Below are 22,053 nucleotides of genomic sequence, written 5' to 3' on the forward strand. Positions count from 1 at the left end.
CCTTTCTAAACTATACAGTACATCATGTGCTAAAGTCTAATGGTGCGTTTCTCTAAAGATAATAGGTGCTCATCGTCTGTGCTCCCAGCAGCAGCTTCACACTTTGTGATTTGTTGGCATAAGATCAGCCGAGATTGATTATTCTCCACAGAGCACAGAGTGTTTTTAAGTAACTGTGGAGGTGGCTGTTTACAGAGTACTCATTCACAATGCAATCACTTTATTATGAATTGTAAAAGTAATCGCTATAGCATTTGAAGAAAAATACCTTTTTTCTTTGCCTGTATAAATGTATACCACTGTCATGTCTGTGTGGTTTGTATATATCGACTTAGATAAGCATAAAGACGGCTAGAAAAACTGCTAGCCTGTGCCTGTCCAAATGTTACAAAGATAGTTGTGTTTTTTAACTTCAGTTTTGGAAAATAATGATATGTTGGTGAACTTTAGAGGTGCTGGTAGGGGAATATTGTTTTCTCTTGACAGAACCTGGCTATCTCTTACTTCAGTTTCTAGTATTTATGCTAAGCTAACCGCCAGTTAGCTGGATGTATATTCATATTTATCGCACAAGAGCGTATCAATGTGTTTTATCTTAATACTGCAAGAAGGTGGAGATATCTATTTCCCAAATGTAATTCTAAAAAAATAAAACAAGTAAATGAAAACAGTAATAAAAGCCAACATTCTTGGGGATTGTCCTGAACAAAAGCAGATTACAAGTTTGACATGAAAAAACAAGGGAAGAGGAAGGAATGCATGACTTTAAATTTGAGTTAAACATTGGAAAGGAATTAAGGGCAAGAAGTTAGTAGTGTTTGCATTAAGGGGCAGAAGGTCATAAATGGAGGGCTTGGAGGTGAGATCGGCACAAAGCGGGTTAGGATGTAGGAGAACATTTCAGGATATATTCAGGTCTGAAATGAAAGTTGAATGACACAATCAATTTGGAGGACTGGGGGGCATGAAATAATATTCGGTTTGAAGGTCTTGGGTTGACATGGGGTTTAATTTTTTACCCTGGCACAGGCGCTGCAGTGCTGATTCAGGTTCCTGTAGGTTGAGCCGTTACCTGGGAGGTCATTCACTTTCCGCAACGACTCAACACTCCCATGCTGACTGGCAAACATCTCCATTGGAAAGCAAGGTAGACAAATTGAAGCAAGAGTTATTGCTCCTTATTTCACCTTTTTAGTTTTGAAACAAGAGTTTTCTCCTGTAAGATAAATCGTTGAATTATAATCAGTTTTGGATATGGGCCTTCACATCATTTCAACCCAGTCTCGCGGCATTTCATGTTATAGTCACAACATTTAATCTATTGATTCACGTTCACCAACACTATTTTCCCCTTTTTTTCGTGTCACACAGAACGATTTTAAAAGCAATGTATATCTATTGGTAGTATGTTTCTTTTTGTCCGTTCGGGTCTTGGAAGCTGTGGGGATCATAAAAACATGTTCTTACTCAATATCAAGCCACGATTATTGTTTTTATTTTAAATCGTATAATGTCGGACCTTTTTTGTCGTCTGTGAGGAAAAGAAATGGGGCTCAGAGCCTCAGAATACTGAAATCTGTATTTTTTCAAATCTTTTTTTCCTTCTAATTTGTTATTCTTTTCTAAATAACACACAATTATCCTTGTTTTTATTTATTTGTTTAATTCAATAATCTCGGGCTTTTTCGGCGTCCGTCAGGAACTGAATTTCAAAATAAAAATAACCGGAAACAGACGTAGGCCTATAAGGGACATTTCGAGCATCATTGCGATACACAGCCACTGAACTGATTACCCAAGATCCTCAGCTATGGTTTAAGCTCGCTGATTGGATGTTTTAGCTGCAATGCATGTAGGGATATGGTGTTAATGCGATATTAAATCCGATAAACCTTTTTAAAAAAAGAAAAGAATACTTTATTCCGAGTGTTCTTGCTTTTCTCTTTGAAAGTTATCACATAACGGCATTGTAATACACGGTTCGGCTGCATTACATATTACAGATCTGCCGTAGTTCTTTATTTATAGAGCCCTGATGAGAAGACCTTTGGAAAAACTGGAAGAAATGTTGCCGAAACTGAATACTTGACGTGGATCATAAATATATCAACAATTAAACAACATCTTCAATTTCTCTTCACACAATACGTCTCCTTGCAGTATCAACACTAATTCGGCTGACTTTTACATTTGATCTAATTCGTAGATAGGTTATATTTACACCATAACGGTGCACAGCTGATATAAAAGGACTTAAAGATATTACTGATTTTCTTTGAATATAAGAATGTAAATACTGAGTCTGAAATAGTATAGCAATATGCTGTAAAATTATGTGAAAACATGAATAAAACTATACATCTTCAGATGTTGTACATACACACTAATAATACAAAGTTATTATGGCTGTGTGCACCTTGTGTGCACCGCCTAGTGGTTAAAGCACGTTATTGAATTATTGTTTTTATGTTATATTTGATGAAAAAAATATTAAGAGTACATACTTTCATAGGGGGAAAGTCGAAGGTCAATGATAGAAATATAGAATATAAAAAAATCAAGAAGATACTATAAGTGATCTCTACAATAAAACTGTTTAGTGCAGGATGTACAAAGATATTAATAGGAGGAGGTGCAAAACAGAAAAACTAATGAACCTTTATTTAAACATTAAATAATACTTTAGATTAAGGTCTTTTAAATAAGAAAAAAGCTTTGGGGGTATCTATCTACAGATAAATATTAAGCCTGACAAAGTACTTAACGTCTAATATATTGCTTTCCTGCAATGTTAACTATGTTGAAGCACTTATTTTAACTGATATTATACACATTAATTATACTCTTATGTATGTAGATAGAATAAGAAATGTGCAGAATATGACAGTTTAATGGTGGAGGTACACACATATTGATAGATGTCTTGTAATGCGCTGTTGAGGAACCTGTGACCCAAGTTTTTCATTCATTGCATAACTACACCGTAGTTGTGAATATGATATGTCAATAAACCTTAGAAAATCTTGAAATCTTGAAAGGGATGTGCAAAATAGCCATTATACAGTCTTTAATGAACTATTAGTAGAGAATAACGAGTAATGAATATACTTTATTATTTATTATTATTGCAGATAAATGTTTAGTCTTCTCAAGCACCAACTATCAAATATCTCTCCTGATTGTTGGCACTTGACAATCACCTTACCTGAATTTTACTCAGGTGTAACTAAAGTCTGATTTAAGGGTTGTTTATATTTCACATCATTAATCAGAATCTGCAGAGTTACTAAAGTAAATGTAGTGGAGGAAAAATACCTCTGAATTGTAGTGGAGTAGAATTACAAAGTAACAATGAGCTGTATATTAATGCTGCGCATTATGGACACATGCGATTTTCACCCATTTATTAATTATATGTTTTACATTAATAACACCAATGTGTTTAATACTGGTAACTAGTGCTGCGTACCTGGACTCACATTCAGGTTCAGGTCCGGACTCAAGTCCAGAGGTTCAGGTTCAGGTCCGGACTTATAAGTCCGGACCGGAACCCATGGCTTGTGTCAAGTTGTGTGAGTAACTAAAGTGAACTTATTGTGAGCTAATTATCAATTGAAATTAACTCATAATCAACTCAAATTCAAACTCGTCAGGTTTATTGCGCTCCCTTCCAACTTGTGTCTACATTTCTCTACAAAGTACAAATGTGCCACTTAGTCTACAAATGACTTATGACAGCAACTACAGTGAACTACTACAAAGTTCAAACATTTATTTCATTTACCAAACTAAAGTAACCAAACAGTCCCTGAGCTGACTGAGCCTAAATCCCTAAAACGTTGCTGAAAGGTAGAGTGTAGAGTAGACTGTACGCATTACACTGTTACACACCTACTATACAGTATAGGCTAAACTGTAGTGGCTGTACAGTCAGAGTGTACTGTATGTCTGTACACCATGTATTTTCTACAACTCTACATGTGTACATTATACAGTACATACTACATACATAGTGATGTACATACATACATACTGTTAGAAATTAAAATCAATGTTGATATGGCGTAATTTTGAATTAAATACACTAATTTAAATCAGTTTTATTCTGAAAAAACCGGAAGTTCACACTATTAACGTAATACTTTTATTCTGAAAATTCTTCACTTCCGGTTAGCATTAGCATGTGGCGAAATGCTACGTTTTCAAACCGTGAATCGAAGGTGAAATGACATGTGATGTTGTACACTGAGCACACTGGGATTAACACTCATGTATTGACGCTGAATAACGTTTATCAGGGAATGTTTAAATAACCACAGACACCAGAATATACGTAAGTGCTAGTTTTTTTGCGAGTCTAAGTACCGGTTCCCGATGTTCCGGTTTTAACCGGACTTGAACCGAAACTTTTTACAAGTCCAGTACCGGTTCGGCGTACCGGTACGCAGCACTACTGGTAACTTCTAATTGTGGGATAAACGAAAACGTTCAGTAGAGAACATTTTGCGAAACACAATTGCTTGCATGTGTAGTTCTGGGGGGGCGTTCAATTCCAGTTTTGGATAGTCTGGCGTGGTTTCGTTCAATTTCAAACAGCTGTTTGACGCTCTGCGTAACCTTGGCGCACTGCCACTCCAACATCCAATCCCAGAGCTTGAAGATTAATCACGGGGACTGTAGTCCTAAACGATAGCTGGGGATCATGGGTAGTGTAGTGTCTTCGGCCATCCTAAACTCAGAAATGTTTTTCGGATTTAATATCGCATTAACACCATATACCTACATGCATTGCGGCTAAAACATCCAATCAGCGAGCTTAAACCATAGCTGAGGATCTTGGGTAATGTCCCTTATAGGCCTACGTCTGTTTCCGGTTATTTTTATTTTGAAATTCAGTTCCTGACGGATGCCAAAAAAGCCCGAGATTATGGAATTAAACAAATAAATAAAAACAAGGATAATTGTGTGTTATTGGTGAGTAAATAACAGTGTGTTATTTAGAAAAGAATAACAAATTAGAAGGAAAAAAGGATTAAAAAAAATACAGATTTCAGTATTCTGAGGCTCTGAGCCCCATTTCTTTTCCTCACAGACGACAAAAAAGTCCGACATTATACGATTTAAAATAAAAACAATAATCGTGGCTTGATATTGAGTAAGAACATGTTTTTATGATCCACACAGCTTCTGGTCTTCCAAGATCCGAACGGACAAAAAGACGTGCTGCAGGCACGAAACATAACTACCAATAGAAATACATTGCTTTTAAAATCGTTCTGTGTGACACGAAAAAAAGGAGGAAATCGTGTTGGTGAACACGAACCAATAGATGAAATGTCGTGACTATAACACGAAATGCCGTGAGACTGGGTTGCACATTTAGCTGGGATCAAGAAGTCCCCCTGCTTCATTTAAATGGAAAACCTACCTGTGCCATGCCAACAATAAAGTAATTAAAGATACAAATATCACATTCAAACAACAAACTCAAGCAGGCCCTCTCAGCTTTTAATTAAAGAGGGGCTGTGAGTGTGATAATACAGGACATTATCTGCGGCTGTTCGATTGGGGAACTGGCTTTGAAGACGAATAAAGAATCCTCAAGGCGACAGTTCAAGTTATTTCTGTAAAGACTATAAATGGAAGCTCTATTTTTCAGATTTTGTTATTTCAAAGGCTTGATATTTTGGCTCAGAGAGCACTAAAAATGCCAAACACAAAGCTGAATGTGCATTGATTGAACCTGCTCAGTCTGGGATTTGTACACTCCATCAGATTCCCAAACCCCCTCTCTTACAACACACCGGCTCATGTGTCAATACCCCTCAAATGGATAGTTTGCGACCTCAAAGTCCTGAGTGGGAGTAATTGTGAATCTGATGTTGACCATAGAAGTATTTTCCCCTACAGAGAGTCATTTTCTCTCTCCTGTATCGATGCATGAGGACAGACTGCCTGTAAGTCTGCTGGAGTCTTCTTCCTCGTCTACAGGGAACTTTGCCATGAGTCTGGGGAGCTGCCCAGCCAGTGAGCAGTTTAATGGGATTCTCAAGATGTCTCTTCTGTTCCTCTTGAGACAAACATTTCTGTGTCAAACTAGGTCTCTCACTTATCTGTGCTAGTGCTTATATTTGTCAACTGACACGCAGATGGCTTTGATGATTGTCAATATATGGATCAAATTGAGGAAACGTATTATGTTTGGCTGAAAGGGATGTTTAAAGTGACACAGTGACTATATGTACCTAGTAAGATTGATGTTTTTATTTTAACGTGATGACCTCCCTCCAACATGGCAAAAACATTATTCTTACATTAGTTTGATTAATACATTTATTTAACAGGTGCCATGAACAACCCAAACCAATAAGCTGTAAAGCCTATTTACGTCTGGTCCCTGGGCAGGTAGATATTAAAAACAATACAGTACATTACAATTGAATAAAAGCAATACCGTTTGCATAATTAACAAACTATATATATATACTTATTTTTCAAGGTACATTTTTTAAGGGCTTTAGTGCATGCCTTAAGTTAAAGTACAAATTAATAATTTGAAGAGTTATAGTATTTAAAGAAATACCAGTATCTAAAGAAAGTGGTTAGTGCTCACTTTCTTGTCATATAAACTAATTAAAGCAGATAGTATTGTATTACACACAGACAGTGACAAATGCAGTGGAAAAGTGTCAAACTGACAACAGGTCTAAAGATGTTGCGTGTGAATGCAGGGTTAGTGTTTTACTCTGGCATGTGGTTGATGTGATAGGCTGATGCTTTTCAATGTAGTGACGGAGAGAAAGAGAAGGGATCAACAAGACTTTTCTCAGGTCAGTGCTCACTATGGAAACGAGCTGAACAGAAATGAGCCGATCTGCCTCATGAAATATGACAGCCAGCTGTAGCGTGCTGATGTTGTCAGTTCCTGAATATACTGCGTCCCACAATAACAAGAGGCATAAATCAATGTTATAGAGGCTGACAGGGAGTGTGTGTGTGTGCATACGTTCTCCTCAAGCTTTCTTTGATAGAATCTGCCACAATGTGAGTGTGTTTAAGTGTGTGTGTAACCAGAGTTGGATGAAGTAAGGAAGTAAAAGGGGTACACATTGTAGAAATACTGTATATAACTCAAAGTTACAGTACATTTAAAATCTTGTTTAAGTTGCCTATGAACTACTACCAAAAGTAAAAAGAAATGATTACACACAGCGGCCACTTTCAACATAATGTAATTGATTGGACTCAAAGTAATTTATTCTTTTTGGTTGATCATGTTGCAGCTGGTAAAGAAGTAGCTTTTTAAAAACGATATTTACTGACAGGTAGCTTGGGAATTTTACAAAGGGGTCAATGAAGTACATGATCATTTATAAGAACATAATGATACTTGATTGTTCTTTTTTAAATTATTGTAATATAATTAGGGCTGTCAGTCGATTAAAATATTTAATCGCGATAAATCGCATGATTGCATATCGCATGTTGCGCGCACTGTCCGTGCTGAGTGTGCTGACTTTTCGTACGTCCCACTGTCTGGCTTCCTGCATAAAGTCAAGTGCTCGGCACAGTTGTGGCGAAATGTCGCTCCTCTGTTTTCATTTAAACAGCTCCTTATATCCGTTAGGGCAGCTAGCTAGCACCAGATGCTAACAACAACAATGCACGTAAGGTCTCTCTCGCTCGCTCGAGCCGCACATCCACACACCCTCCCGGTCCTCCCAATAGCCAGTCGGTGCCTGCCGGTGAGCGTGGAAGTGTGGTCTGCTGCAAGCGGGCAGCAGGAGCGGGGCTGTCAGCATCAGCTTGTAGACGGTATTTTAAACTCGATGCGCTCTGAAACTACGGGGCGGCCGAGGACAAAAAATACACATGCGTTAATCGCGTTAAAATAATTAGTGGCGTTAATTTTTTTTTGCCTTAACTTGACAGCCCTAAATATAATATCCATCCATCCATCCATCTATCTTCTCCCGCTTATCCGTGGTCGGGTCGCGGGGGTAGCAGTTCCAGCAGAGAGCCCCAAACTTTCTTTTCCCTGGCGACATCAACCAGTTCTGACTGGGGGATCCCAAGGCGCTCCCAGGCCAGCGAAGAGATATAATCCCTCCACCTGGTCCTAGGTCTACCCCTTGGTCTCTTCCCAGCTGGACGTGCCTGGAACACCTCCCTAGGGAGGCGCCCAGGTGGCATCCTAACTAGGTGCCCGAACCACCTCATCTGGCTCCTTTCGATGCGAAGGAGGAGCGGCTCAACTCCGAGTCCCTCCCTGATGACCGAACTTCTCACCTTATCCCTAAGGGAGACACCAGCCACCCTGCGGAGGAAACCCATCTCGGCCGCTTGTATCCGCGATCTCGTTCTTTCGGTCATGACCCATCCTTCATGACCATAGGTGATGGTAGGAACCAAAATGGCCCGGTAGACAGAGAGCTTTGCCTTCTGGCTCAGCTCCCTTTTCGTCACAACGGTGCGGTAAAGCGACTGCAGTACCGCTGCTCCGATTCTCCGGCCCAAATATAATATCTCTAGTTAAATAAAAAGGATAACATTCCCCTTTGAATAGCAAGGGGGTAGTATAAATGAGCAGGAAATGGAAAATCTTAAGTAAAGTAAAAATTGTACATTACTTGAGTAAATGCACTTAGTTACTGTCCGTCACTGTGTGTAAGCGTGCTTTAGTCTGTGTTTGTGTGTGTGTGCTCAACATGCTTACATTTATAGAATCTGCCACAATGTGTGTGTGTGTTTGATCATGCTTAAGCTTTTGTGTGTGTGTCATATACACTTACTATTCTTTGCTGCCGCTGCCTTTTCCTCAGCCTGATGAACTCCTTGTGTTGCCTTGACACAAAGTTAACTGCTGCATACTCCAGAAGGGCAGCAAACACAAACAGGAGGCACACCGCCATCCAAATATCAATGGCCTTCACATAGGACACCTGGGAAACACACAAGGTCACAGTCATCAACAGCCAATCAATGAGGCTATAACGGATAATCCATGGCTTCTTCACAATCTACCCATTCCTCAGTTTAGGCACGTAATGACATACATCTTTGGGAGGGTCTATATGTGTGGGATGGGGGCAGTTGACACATAGCCATGAGACAGGTCACAGCTCGAGACTTGAGGGGAGCCCCGTCCGGTCATGAGAGTTGAGATGTCACAGCCAATCAGCAATGCCCACTGAGCAACGTATTGTGTGGAAACTTCACACAATTGAGCAGCAGTTTTCTCAGTTACTTGTGAAAGTGGAGAGGAAGCCCCCGGCCTAATGACAAATCAGAAGGGATAAACTCCGGGAACATCTCAGCTGTGTTTTAATCAATACTTCCACTACATCTAAATGTCATACTTGAACTGTCACAAAAGATATATATTTAAAATATATACATTTGATTTTTGTTCAGAAGTCATCGCTTTGTTTATTTATACAAAATATAAAATAATGGAAAGTACAATTATTTATATTGCACTGTTTTATTTAATAATAATAATAATAATAATAATCTTGTTGTTTTTTATATTTAATTGAAGCTCTTTCCTCTATTGTTACACTTAAAAACCACATTTTATTTTTCACATTTTAGGCAGTTTTGGTAATCACTATTATTTGAGCCAAAGTTTGGCATAAGAGTTTAATTTTTAGGACTTTATTGTCCAGTTTTAAAAAGTAATTTGAAAGGTATTCAAATGAAATAACTTGCATTGATACAATTATTGAAATTGTTACATTGCTTACATTTAAACAGGATAACTTGTGATCTGAAACCTATTATAAACCTTTCTACGCGGTTGGTAATATAGGAAGTGCTGCTGCTATGCTTTTGCTCTGATATTGAATGTCAGTTCAACTGTTGGCCAGTCCTCGATCATCAAGGAAATCTATTGTTGTTATTCATTTTTAGCCAATCAGGAAAAGTGTTCACCTCCCTGCTGATCTATATAGCCTGTCTTTCCCTGACCTTCTCCCCGGGGATCTGGGAGTCCTTCACGTCTTTCACGTGCCAGCGTCCTCAGCCCACCTGGCACTTGTTTATCTGATCCCTCATAAATCTCTTGCCTTGTCCAAAATTAGAAATTGCCTCGTGCACAGTCAGTATTTCATGACTTTACACGCTCTCATAGCAGATCCTCTTTTTCCAAAGCTCCTTCCAAATGTCTAATTTACCAAACTCATGTAGATGCAACCAGTTTACCATTCGCAATCCTCAGTAATCCATTGTCTGTCTGTCACTTGTTTCATGGAGGATTTGGATCGGGCTTGTCAGGAATTATCAGTAACAAATGATAACGTCATTTCTAAATCAATTATCACCTCTTGGGGGATGTTTTTAGCGGTGAGCAAGAAATGCCTTGAATATCACAACATCATCTTTTAAAACTGTGTAATTAATTAAAATAAAACTATATTCACAGCCTCAACGCTAATTCATACCCATCATGGGGCATCTTGGTTCTTCCTGTCCAGTTTGCAGTGAAAGCTATCCACAAGCAATGTCACCTACTGTATTGGTAACACACCATCATATATCTTCAGACTCACCTTGGGCAGAGAGGCTCTCGAACCGGAGCTCTGCGTGGTCATCGTCAGTACGGTCGTGATGCCCAGACCCACTCGAGCGGGTGCAGCGTCCATGTTTATCCAGAAAGACACCCATGAGAGGATGACGATGAGGAGGGAGGGGATGTACATCTGGATCAAGTAGTAGCCCATTTGACGCTCCAGGTGGAACTTCACTTCAATGCAGGTGAATTTTCCTGAAGATGCATGACATTGTACATTCAACTGTTTAAAGAGAAGTTGTGTATTACTCTGTTCATCCATTTCTATCAACAATTCACACTTGAAAGGATAAAGGCACTTGCAAATGAAAAAAGAATGTAGATGCATAATTAAGATATTGAATAAAGATACGTTTTGGTTAAAGAGGACATATGTTGTTCATTTCCATGTTCAATATTGGATTTTGTGATCCTATGATAACATGTTTTTGACAAGAAAATGCTTTAACGTTCAAAAAACACATTACTCTCCTCATTTGATCAGTCTTTATATACATATATGGTTTGAACTGCTCTGTTTTGGCACCTGTCTCTTTAACCCACTATCCTCCTGTAAAAACACATTCTGCTCTGATTCGCTTGTGAGAAAATCCTGGCGAACCTTTGTGTAATAGTTCTAAAGCTCTGGATATACTCAGATAAGGGGCGGTATATCCTGCATGTGACATAGGAAGAGGAGCCAAATCTGAATGGCTTGTTGAATCTATTTTGGACTGAGGCAGCCCACATGTTCTTATTTACCAGCACGCACTGAAAAGCAAATGTCCCCTTCTTTTAACCCGACAGCATGAAACAGTTGCATCACAACAAGAACAAAGAGTTTACAGTGTTCAAGTTTTTGTAGTTGATCAATCTCTATTGCATACCCAACTTCTTCAACATGCCTCAGCATACAAAATAAGCCCCAGCACTTCATTTCAATTTGTGTTTTCAGCTTAGTTTCTCAACACTGTACATGGAGTGTATTATGTACCTGTGTTGTAGGACTTAGTGCAGTAGCCCAAATCCATCTCCTCTTTTAGCACAAACTGGGGGAGGGTGAGATCATCAGCCACCTGAACGGGGTTATCAGACAGCCACTCAAAGATTAAGTCATTCATGGTGTATCCAACTGTGAAAAGAGTACAGAGGAGATGGAGAAGTTATTTCAACGAGGGAAAAATAGTAAGACATTTCGTTTCTCTTTCACTAAAGCTCAGATATACATTTGATATGGTATGAATTCCCCTTTTGTTATTATTTCCATGGATATTGCACATTTAAAGACCAATTCTGGCATACCTTGGTGATACATTTTTCAACATTACATCGAAGAGGAGAGAATGAGATGCTCTTCATCATTTAGACAGTCTCTCCAGATTTTAGAGATGACACATCTTTATATTACCGCCTAAATGCTAAAGCTCAGATTCCAATAACATTTTAGGAAGTGATGCATTTTACTTGCAGGTCATCAATCTTAACATTATATTGATATTTCAGCAACGGTTCTACAGTACAAGTACACATTCAAATTAAGCTGTATATGTGTTTGCTGACCATGAACAGGAAATGCATCTCACACCAGGAATAACATTTCGTATTGTCAGCATCGGACAATTTATGCTTTGTCCTGTATGTTTCAAGGTATTGCACAGTACCAAGTGCACTACTGCATTTGCTGGTAAATATTCTTGCTCCTCATCCTCTTCTTCCTTTTACATCATCACACTTTTCTCCACACCACAACTAGCACAACCTTGCCATTCGCTAATGAGACCCAGAGAGAAAGAGAGAATGAACTTTTGAAGATTGTGGTGATATAATGTTGCTTTTGCCCATCTGTCCAGCTACCAGCTAGCCTCTGCCATCACGTTTGTCACAGTAAAGGTCACCCAGCACAGATCTAGTCATGTTGTTGTGGTTGCTTGAAGGTTACAGAGTAAAGGGGGACATGAGGAGCATATCTGATTGTGACAGTGATGTTGTATACTGAGATGATTAGTGCATGTTGAACTGGTGATTTTCAAACTGGAAATATAATGGCATGTTTTTATTTTTGCAAGTTGAATACACAGTTTAGTAAACCACTCAGAATAAGACGATAATTATTTAGCTTCAACACATGGTTGCTTTTTTCGAGGGTTGCTCTCCTCCTTCTCACAGCTACCTTATTATTATTAAAGATGCATGCCACATGCAACAACAATGCAGCATTTCTTGTACATCTGAATAATACCGATGTCCACTGGGACCCTTAGGGCTGTGAAACCAAGGCATCAATTATTCAAGATGTTATACTCCATCCTGCCAACACGCCAGGAAAAACCACACTTATCACAGGTTCACTGTCATTCACACATCCTGCACAATAAGAGAAGTAAATAACCCTGCTTTTCTAAGATGATGAAAAGCTATTTTGTTGGCTTCCAACTACAGCTAAGAGGCGTCAAATTTAATTGGCATTTTAGGTTCAATACAATGAAAGTCATGAGGTATAATGTCTGGAATATCTCAGCAGGGCAGACTAATGACTGTAACATGCCATTTGTCTTTTCATGGTAAAAAGCTGTTCACCTAATGAAAGCCACGTCCTTAATGCAGTCACTGTGATACTTCACATAGTACGGTTTGCTTTTTACTTATGGTGTAAGTTACAAAGTGTATTTATGCTTATTGGACGCTAATGGCTCAGGGCAAAGCGAAGTGGTAAAGGCTGCATATATAAGCCTCTGATGTGTCGTATAAATAGACTCAACAATACGATTCTGCCTTATTCTCTCCTTATAAGCCCGTGGCATCAAAGGCCAGAAAAGAAGATTGGCCTTGGCTCTCTTAAACCCCAAAGATGACTCTCCTCTTTTCATTTTTTTTTCAATCACCCGCCTCTCTCGCACTTTCTCATTTTTCTACAGCTCCAGTTGTGGCAGTAAAACCTATAATGTCGTCTTAACACTGAGCTCTAGCCAAGGTGATCACACCCTTGGATGGTGTACTGGCGCTTGTCAACACAAGGCCAAGTGTCCTCACCAAGCCTTTAATCAGGAATGATTACGCTTCCTTTAATGGCAGTGTGATGTGATACACCCAGCACATGCACACACACGGCCGCTCCAGCACACATTTGTCACAAGTCGTCTCCCTAAAGCAGGGGTGGGGAACCTTTTTCCTCTCAAGGGCCATTTCAATGTTTTCAACATCCTCCGAGGGCCGTACAAATGATTGACCTCTGCTTAAAAATACTAAAATCACAGCCCATTCATTTCACCTTTCTTTCATGCTGTGCAAAGAAAAAGCAACCTTTTAATCCAGATATCTTACCATGACTCGCACATGCATGCACGTGCACGGTTGTGGCATGACCACCAAAACAGAAAGATACGGACACAAGATGTGTGCAAATGTATTTAGTTTCCTATTCATGTGGACATGAAGATTTTTGCACTTTGAGAGCAACATTAAGAGATCTATGGATACATTTCTCAACACCCATATGAAAAAGAACTGTAATCAGATTTCTTTTTCTTTATGGATATTTTACAAATCACTCCCCTTTCAAACTGTATTCTTGTTTATTAATAACAACTTTTTGTTACCGTCATATAGTATTTTATACCGGTTTACTTTATTCTCTTATTTTTGTATAACTATAATGATCATATAAAGATGTGCCTTTATACAGAGCCCCCTAGGGGACATGGAGAAGAAAAATAATAATAATTTGAACAACAAAAATAAAATATGTTTTTGCAAGATCTCGCAAAGGTTTTGCGAGATCTCCTTTGCGAGATCTCGCAATACTTTTCATTTAGTACTTCCTGGTCAGTTCGGCTGCTACGGCAACACAGAAACCACAACAATGGAGTGGTTCATCGATTTTACTTGGAGCTTGGCCTTAAATATAAAGATATAACATCAGTGCTTGGCAATAGGCACGGGTTTCACACATAGACTGTATATATAAAAGGGTTTCACATAAGTGAAGACACCTCAAGAAAACACTCAGAGCGAGGGGACATGCACGTTCCTCTGAGCTGAGTTATTGACAGATTCGAATTTCACGGATCAATAACTCATGAACATAACGTTGTAAAAATACAAACAACATGACTTTACAATCATAGCAAGGTAGACAACGAGCTACAGAGTCGTTTTTATCAGAACAGTTCGATACGCGCCGTCATCCGAGCTAATCTGCAGCTGGAAGAAGGAGAGGAGTGCTTAGGGACCGTCTACAAACTGCAACGGGGTTTTGCGAGATCTCGCAAAAGTATTGCGAGATCTCGCAAAGGGGTTTTGCGATATCTCGCAAAACATTTTATTTATTTATTTTTTCAAATAATTTTTTTTTTCTTCTCCATGTCCCCTAGGGGGCTCCGTACCTTTACCTCACTGGTTGTATAAAAAGCTTCTTATATTTGTTAGCATAGCTAGCTAACCAGATGCTAATAACAAAGTTATTGACTGTATGATCAGTATGACGGATGAACAGATCGCCACTGGGCTTTCAACTAAAGACACAGACACGCAAAAACGGCGGCATGTGTACGGCTCCTTATCGGTACTGCAATTTTTGGAAGTGCAGGAGCAACCTTCTGGTGCTCTCCGTCAGAACTGCACCCCTGTCAGACGAGACATACCACGTGATGACATGTTAGGCTTGTGTTGTGTTCAAGGATCCCGACCTTGGCCAGGAAAAACAGGTACTCGCTTGTTTAATTTTTTTGCGGTCTAGATTTCTTAATTTTTTTTTCTTTTTTGCGTGTGTTTATAAATTACCTCTATATGGGATTAGTTTTGTATCATAAAGATAAAGCAACACTTTTTCAGAATAGAGCAAAACTATGAGTTTAAAAAAAACAAAAACGGAGTCAAGCAAAATAAAATAAATTTCAAAAATAAAACTATAAGTTGCAAACAAATCATTTGTGTAATCATGTGAACTATAAGTCTTTTTTCTTTGTTTTAACATAGGTTTTTGTTTGCAGTTCTTGTTTCTTCTTTCTCAATGATCAGACTTTTGCTCTCGCTGCAGCTTTCTATTTTGCGCTCCCTAATTTTTAGTTTGAGATTCTGACACAAACCTCCCAGGTGGGCGGGACTTTCAGGGGTGCGTCTCTATTGGCTACTCAGTTTTTGAGTGACAGCCCAGTCCTCCAGCGATTGTACAGTGCAGGCAGCTGCGGTGCGGTAGCTAGCTAGACCCTCCAGAAAAACGTGATTCTGCGATCGCAGAATATACCGCATATTTATCAAAAGGCCGCATAATCCCCGCATTTTTCCACACAAAGTTGAGAAAAAAAAAAGTTAACTCGTCTTGACGTGAAGTGATGATGATGACGCAACGTCATCAGCTCGCGCATCACAGAAGGTAAACAACACCGTAGAGTGAACGTGTGGAGCTCACACGAGAGAGAAAACACCAAGATGAAAACATCTAATCCATCTCATTTACCGACGAACATTTCTGCTAAAGACCGGGCAAAGCAGTACCCCGATGTCTTGCACGAAAGTGGGGGGAAACTATTCTGCACCCCGTGCAACTGTGTGTTGGAGCATAAGAGAACATCCACGGTGACGACCCACTTTGATTCATTCAAACATTCGAAAATGCTTTCTGCTGCTGCGGACAAGAAAGCCAAACAACTCACGTTCACCGAGGCATCAACCTCCAAAACCCTTTCGAGGGCTACAAGAAACGAGGTGAGTAGCCTACAAGATTGAAGCTGGTCAGATAACGAACAAGTAAATGAAAACAGAATGAGGCGGAGAAGTGTGCGTGTGTGTGTGTGTGTGTGTGTGTGTGTGTGTGTGTGTGTGTGTGTGTGTGTGTGTGTGTGTGTGTGTGTGTGTGTGTGTGTGTGAGTGTGTGAGTGTGTGAGAGAGAGAGTGTGATTAAAATATCCCAATTGCTTTTACAATAAATAAACATTGAATGTGTTTAATTGTATAGTAAAGGGGTTTAACGTTAGTGGCAGGTTGTGTGTGAGAGAGAATAAATAAATACATTGGTTCATTGTTCATTTATAAAGCCATGTTGGGTAAACTACTTTTTTATATCTGCTCTCTGATCTCTCGACAAATTGAAAGTACGTATTGCCTGAGATCTCATGATGTTGTTTTATTAAATGTGCCAAGTGCTAGGACTGTCTTAGGGAAGAAAGTTTTTAGTTGCGCAGCTCCACTAAATTGGAACAGTCTGCAAACCTGTTTAAAACTGAGCACTTTGGTTCCGCTGCATCATTTTAAAACTCGGCTGGGTGACATGCTGTTTGATACTCATGGTACCTGTCACTGTAAATAGACTTTTGTAAACTGTACCCTGTACATTATGTTGTATGTCATCCTTATTGTTGTTCTGTTGTTTTTATGTTACATGTGTAACTAATGTCCTGCAGGTCACCCTTGAAAAAGAGATCTTTTGATCTCAAGGGGCTTTCACCTGGTTAAATAAAGGCTACAAACAAACAAAATAAGACATTCCAATATTTATTTGTTCCGCATATTTAGCATATTTCTGACTTAACTTTGTAGGAAAACCTACCGTCCATGAGCTGTGTTTTATTTGTTAACTTCATATTTATTTTCCTCACATATATATTAACAGTGTGGATCATTGAGACAGTGTGGCGTCCAGAGTCTCCTTATCCCGGTTTCCCACTTCCTCTGACGGTACGTCCACACAGCAGCTTTAGACGAATCTTCCACCGCTTCCAACGCTTCTCTGCCCATTGACTTTGAATGGGGATGACGTCACTTTGCCTCGCTTTTCGCCAAACTGCATTGTGGGGGAGCGAAGCGAAGATTTCCAGGATTCAAAAGTTGAGCAATGTTCAACTTTTGAAGCTGAGCTGGAAGCGTCAGCCAATCAAATCCCGTTTATGCAAATCTGCCAGTACAAGCGCTAGCCAATCAAACCACGTGTATGCTGGGAGAGCCAGACCGCAGTTCATTTCTTCATATTCCAAACGAGAAATTATGGTAGCAAATCACCCGGTAGAGTATTTACCGGGATACAAACCGGAGGAACCAGGCATGGAGGGAGGTGGCAGAGACAGTGGGTGAAACTGGTAGGTTTTCGCCTGTTTGGGGAGTTTATATATATATATATATATTGCTCGCATAAAATCCCCGGGGGTTTTTGCTTTGTATGTCGGGGGCGGGAGATTCATGTGATTGGTTGTTGGTCGCGTTGCTCGCAAAAAATCCCCAAGTTGTCAGACACGCCCAGCTCCAAGATTTTCAAGATTTTTGAAAAGCTGCTGTGTGGACGTACCGTGAGGGGACAGCATGGAGGGGGGGCATGAAGAAAGAACTGCACCAGCTTCATCCACGCTGGCGTTACTGTTATCACTGGCTCAGTGTCATTTCATTTGACCAAATGTCTTTATACATTTAAAGGTGGGGTAGGTAAGTTTCAGAAACCGGCTTGAGATACACTTTTTGTTATATTCCATGGAATGCTCTTAACATCCCGATAGCAATGAATATCTGAAGTGCTTTGACAAAAAATCCATTAAAAAATTTCATTTGTGGAAGCCGTAATACTGTAAAAAGTACAACCAATCCGTTTAGCCGGGCCGGCTAAACAGATTGGATTGCCGCCCTGTCTGTCAGCCTTCCATCTCGTGCACGCACAAATGTATCTCGTGCCCTCATTGGGCGTGCATTGCAGCAGTACTTCAATGACTCGCCAGCAACAGGCGGCCACTTTCACCAGTCTGCTGACGTTATGTGCGCGTTCATGTGTGTTGGAGGAGGTGCTCTGTAAGGAAGTCTGAAGGAAGGGGCGGATTGTTTTCGGCTGCGTACTTTCAAATTTTAGTGCACTCGAGCCGGTTTCTGAAACTTACCTACCCCACCTTTAATAGATTGTATTATTATCCACCTTTTTGTTTTATGTCCTTTTATTTAAAACATTCTTTGAGACTTCATCTTCTGGTTCAAATTTCAATAAATGTAATTTGCATAATCAGTCTTTTGTCTTTATTCTACATGAAAATGTTAGAGATGCCATTCAAATCTGTTGATTATTCATATCTTCCTCAAGCTAGGAATAGTATGTCGAATTTTTACATTTTTCTCAAAAGGATATAGAATGAAACAACACCGGTTTTATCCATTGTGTATGAATGCTTCAGCTCTTCAGACCAACATAGTAAGATGTGAGCATGTTCCTAATTGTGTTGACATGCAGCCTAGGTCTGGTCTGTTTAATAAAGCAAATCTGCCACTTTTATATTGCAGAATTTGTTCAATTAAAGCAGTCTTTAATTCTTTGTCCTAAACATAGCAATATATGCTTTTGAAATGTAACATGTCTTTGAAAAATAATAGTATACAGTTTATATTGTGCATCAGCTTTAGTTTAAAAATACATAGATTTGTTTTTTTAATCTATAAAATAAATAGACAGACACTTTATCAATCCCAAATTGGGAAATTATTGAACAGCAGCAGTGTGTTCAGGTATTAAAATATTTAAAGTTGGAATAAAGTATGAACTACATAAGTATGAACTACATAAAGATAAGTCCGATATGTTCATGAAAACTCCCCAGGAGACACCGACACAACGTGGCCGAGTGGACTCCGGAGTTTGCTGCATGAGTTGCACTGTATGATCTGTGGTGTAGTGGGCTGTTACTCAAAAGCTGAGTAGCCAATGGGGACACACCCCTGAGTCCCGCCCACCTGGGATGTTTGTGTCAAAATCTCAAACAAAAAATGAGGGAGCGCAAACGAGAGAGCTGCAGCGAGAGCAACAGTCTGATCATTGAGAAACAAGAACTGCAAACAAAAACCTATGTTAAAATAAAGAAAAAATACTTATAGTTTACATGATTACACAAATGATTTGTTTGCAACTTATAGTTCTCATTCATAACACTCCGTTCGATGTCTCACTATGGGATGCGCCTCATCGCGGAGCAAACAGAAGCATCAATCTCATTACGCCAATCCTGATTGGCTGGTGATCTTGACGTCAGCGTCAGGGAAATCACCCCCTATAAGTAGCGCCACAACGCATGCGTCATTCAAACACCTCTTCTCGCTTTAGAGCACATCTCTACAGTAGCCGGGCAAGCGTCACTGTCCACAGACTGAACCCAAATACCCATTTCGGTCGACGGGCGCTCGCCGGCTACTCCTTCTGCTTCGCAGGAAGACGGTAGTACTAATGCCAGTTAGTATTAAAATCGACCTCGCCCTTCTCTTCCCCGGAAAGTAAGGTAGGTCCGGTTTTTTTAAGCTAGCAGCACACCTGTTGGTAGCTCGCTCCCTCTCTACCGACACCACGGTAGCGAGGACGTTTTTTCTTTTCTCTCCTCCACAGAGGGGAAAAGGATTAAAAAGGAGCATACTGTCACACCAGTCAGTATTCTCCGGGAATAAAAGACCCACACCGTCCTTTTCTCCGGATTAAGGACAAGGTGGTTTTATCTTTTCTCCCGTCCCACCTGTCGAGAGCGGGCCCTCTCCACGCCACGAGGCGGCCAAGATGGACGCCCCTCTCCCTCACACCAGAGGAGTCAGGGTCTCGGTGGCTCGACTCTGCGGCTGCGGGTTGAAGATATCGGGCACAGACACACACCAGGTCTGTTCGTCCTGCCTCGGGCTGGAACACGGCCCCGGCTCAACCCCGGCTCATGCGGACATTGTGTCCGCTTCACTGTTAAGAGCCTCCGCCGACGGTTAGCTCGACAAGCTAGCCTGTCGGAACAGGACCCCCCCATGTCCACGGACCCGCCGACCGGCAGTCAGGACACGGGGGCGTCCGCCACAGAGAGTGAGCCCCTCTCCGTGTCGGTCTGGGGCTCACTATCTGCTATGGCTATGGAACCGGAATCCGGCGCCCTGGCAGGCCAGGACCCGGTGACGGCAAGACACGCGGGAACGGTTTCCCGCGCTCCACCAAGCTGGGGCTCCCGGTCAGACCTCACCATGGTCTCACCCGCGGAGGATGTCCTCGGGCCTGACTACGAGGAGGACGAAGAGGAAGAGGACACCTTCATGTCACCGGCTCAGGCTGCAAAGCCTGAGGCAAGTGCTGTTCTCCCGGGCGATAGCACACCAGCTTCGCCCGGTCTGAGCATGGACCTGCAGGCTGTGTGTAAACGCGCTGCGGCCAGACTCAACGTCCCGTGGCCCGAAATGGCCAAGGAGACCTCCAGGTCCCGCTACGAGGGAAAACATCTTCCCCAAGCAGCGGGGAAAAAGAGACAACTCCTTCCAGTCTTCCCGGAGATGTTGGATGAGGTGTCGGTCTTGTGGAGAGACCGGCCCTTCAGCAACAAGGTCCCAATCCAGGGTGCCTCCTCCCTAGACTGTGACGGAATGGAGAAGCTCGGCCTGCTCTACATGCTGCCCATGGAACCGCTGGTAGCGGCTCACCTTCTACCGAGGATGGGCCCGTCACCAAGCAGGAACCCCACGCTGCCAGCAAAGTCGGACCGTTTTCAGTCAGCAATGACTGAAAAGGCCTACAAAGCGGCAGCGTTGTCCGCCAGGGCCCTGAATGTGTCCTCGCTGTTAACCGCCTACCAAGCAGAGCTCTGCGAGGACCTGTCGGGTAACCTGGGGGCAGCCACTCTGGACGAGATGGCAGCGGTCACGGACATTTGTCTCCGTGTCCAACGCTGCGCCGTCCAGGCCACAGGCAAGGCAATTGGGATCATGGTGGTGCAGGAAAGAGCGAGATGGCTCAACCTCACCACTCTCCCAGACCGGGAAAAGGAGGATGTGCTGGATATGCCCATCGTTCCCGAGGGAATTTTTGGCTCCTCTCTCGCCTCCATGCAAAGGAGGTGTGAGACGAAGAAGAGGGAGGACGAGGCACTCCACCTCTGCCTCCCTCGAAGGGTCCAGCCGCTGCTCTCGCAGCAGCAGTCCTCTGCCCAAGCTGCCTCGAACTCTGCTCGGTTTAAAACACCGAAGACGCAGAGGTCGCAGCCCACCCCGAGTCCCCAGCCCAGTCTGGAGACAAGGGCAAGTTGGCCGAGAAAATCTCCGGTTCCGGCTGCAGCTCAGGCTCAGCCTACCCAGAATTTCGGCCAGCAGTCGAGGAAGAAGAAGCGAGCGGTGTGACAGCCCCTCCTTCTCCCCTCCGTGAATGTGTTCCCGCCGCCTCGAGAGATGCCTAAACACCATCCTCAAGTCCGCACAAACACATGTCACATGCTGATTGATTCCTCTGTTATAAAACATTTGCCGCTGATGCATCCAGGCTTCAGGCCGAGGGCGCAGCTCAAAAAAATGAAAAGAAAATCAATAAAACCAATAAACAGCCCGCCAATTCTTCCCCTTTTGAGAGCAGCTACGGCATCTCTCAAAAAGCGGATTATTGACGGGTCTGTGAAGGCACCACCGCCACGCGCAGTGCCGGCTGGAGCTGTAAGCGTGACATCTCAGCTGGCTCTAAGGAGCATACAGCAGGAGATACTTACGACATCTGCCTGGGCTTCTCAAAACAGTTATACTTTATCTGTTTTCACAAACCCAGA

At 41.5% G+C, this 22,053-nt stretch overlaps 1 protein-coding gene across 2 annotated transcripts in view; it reads right to left on the minus strand.

The window, feature by feature from the left end:
• glra4a (glycine receptor, alpha 4a) overlaps positions 1-22,053 on the minus strand; it is a 57,874-nt gene that overhangs the window by 2,061 nt on the left and 33,760 nt on the right. Inside the window, exons 6-9 of one of the 2 annotated variants that reach the window (XM_034093686.2) lie at positions 11,544-11,681; positions 10,551-10,765; positions 8,793-8,942; positions 1,020-1,130 (exon numbers count right to left, since the gene is read on the minus strand). In XM_034093686.2, the coding sequence (XP_033949577.1) occupies positions 1,020-1,130; positions 8,793-8,942; positions 10,551-10,765; positions 11,544-11,681 (614 nt within the window). The remainder of the gene's footprint in view (positions 1-1,019; positions 1,131-8,792; positions 8,943-10,550; positions 10,766-11,543; positions 11,682-22,053) is intronic. The other variant, XM_034093687.2, reaches the window with a different exon arrangement.

This window comes from Pseudochaenichthys georgianus, chromosome 10 (assembly GCF_902827115.2).
Source record: "Pseudochaenichthys georgianus chromosome 10, fPseGeo1.2, whole genome shotgun sequence".
Taxonomy (NCBI): domain Eukaryota; kingdom Metazoa; phylum Chordata; class Actinopteri; order Perciformes; family Channichthyidae; genus Pseudochaenichthys; species Pseudochaenichthys georgianus.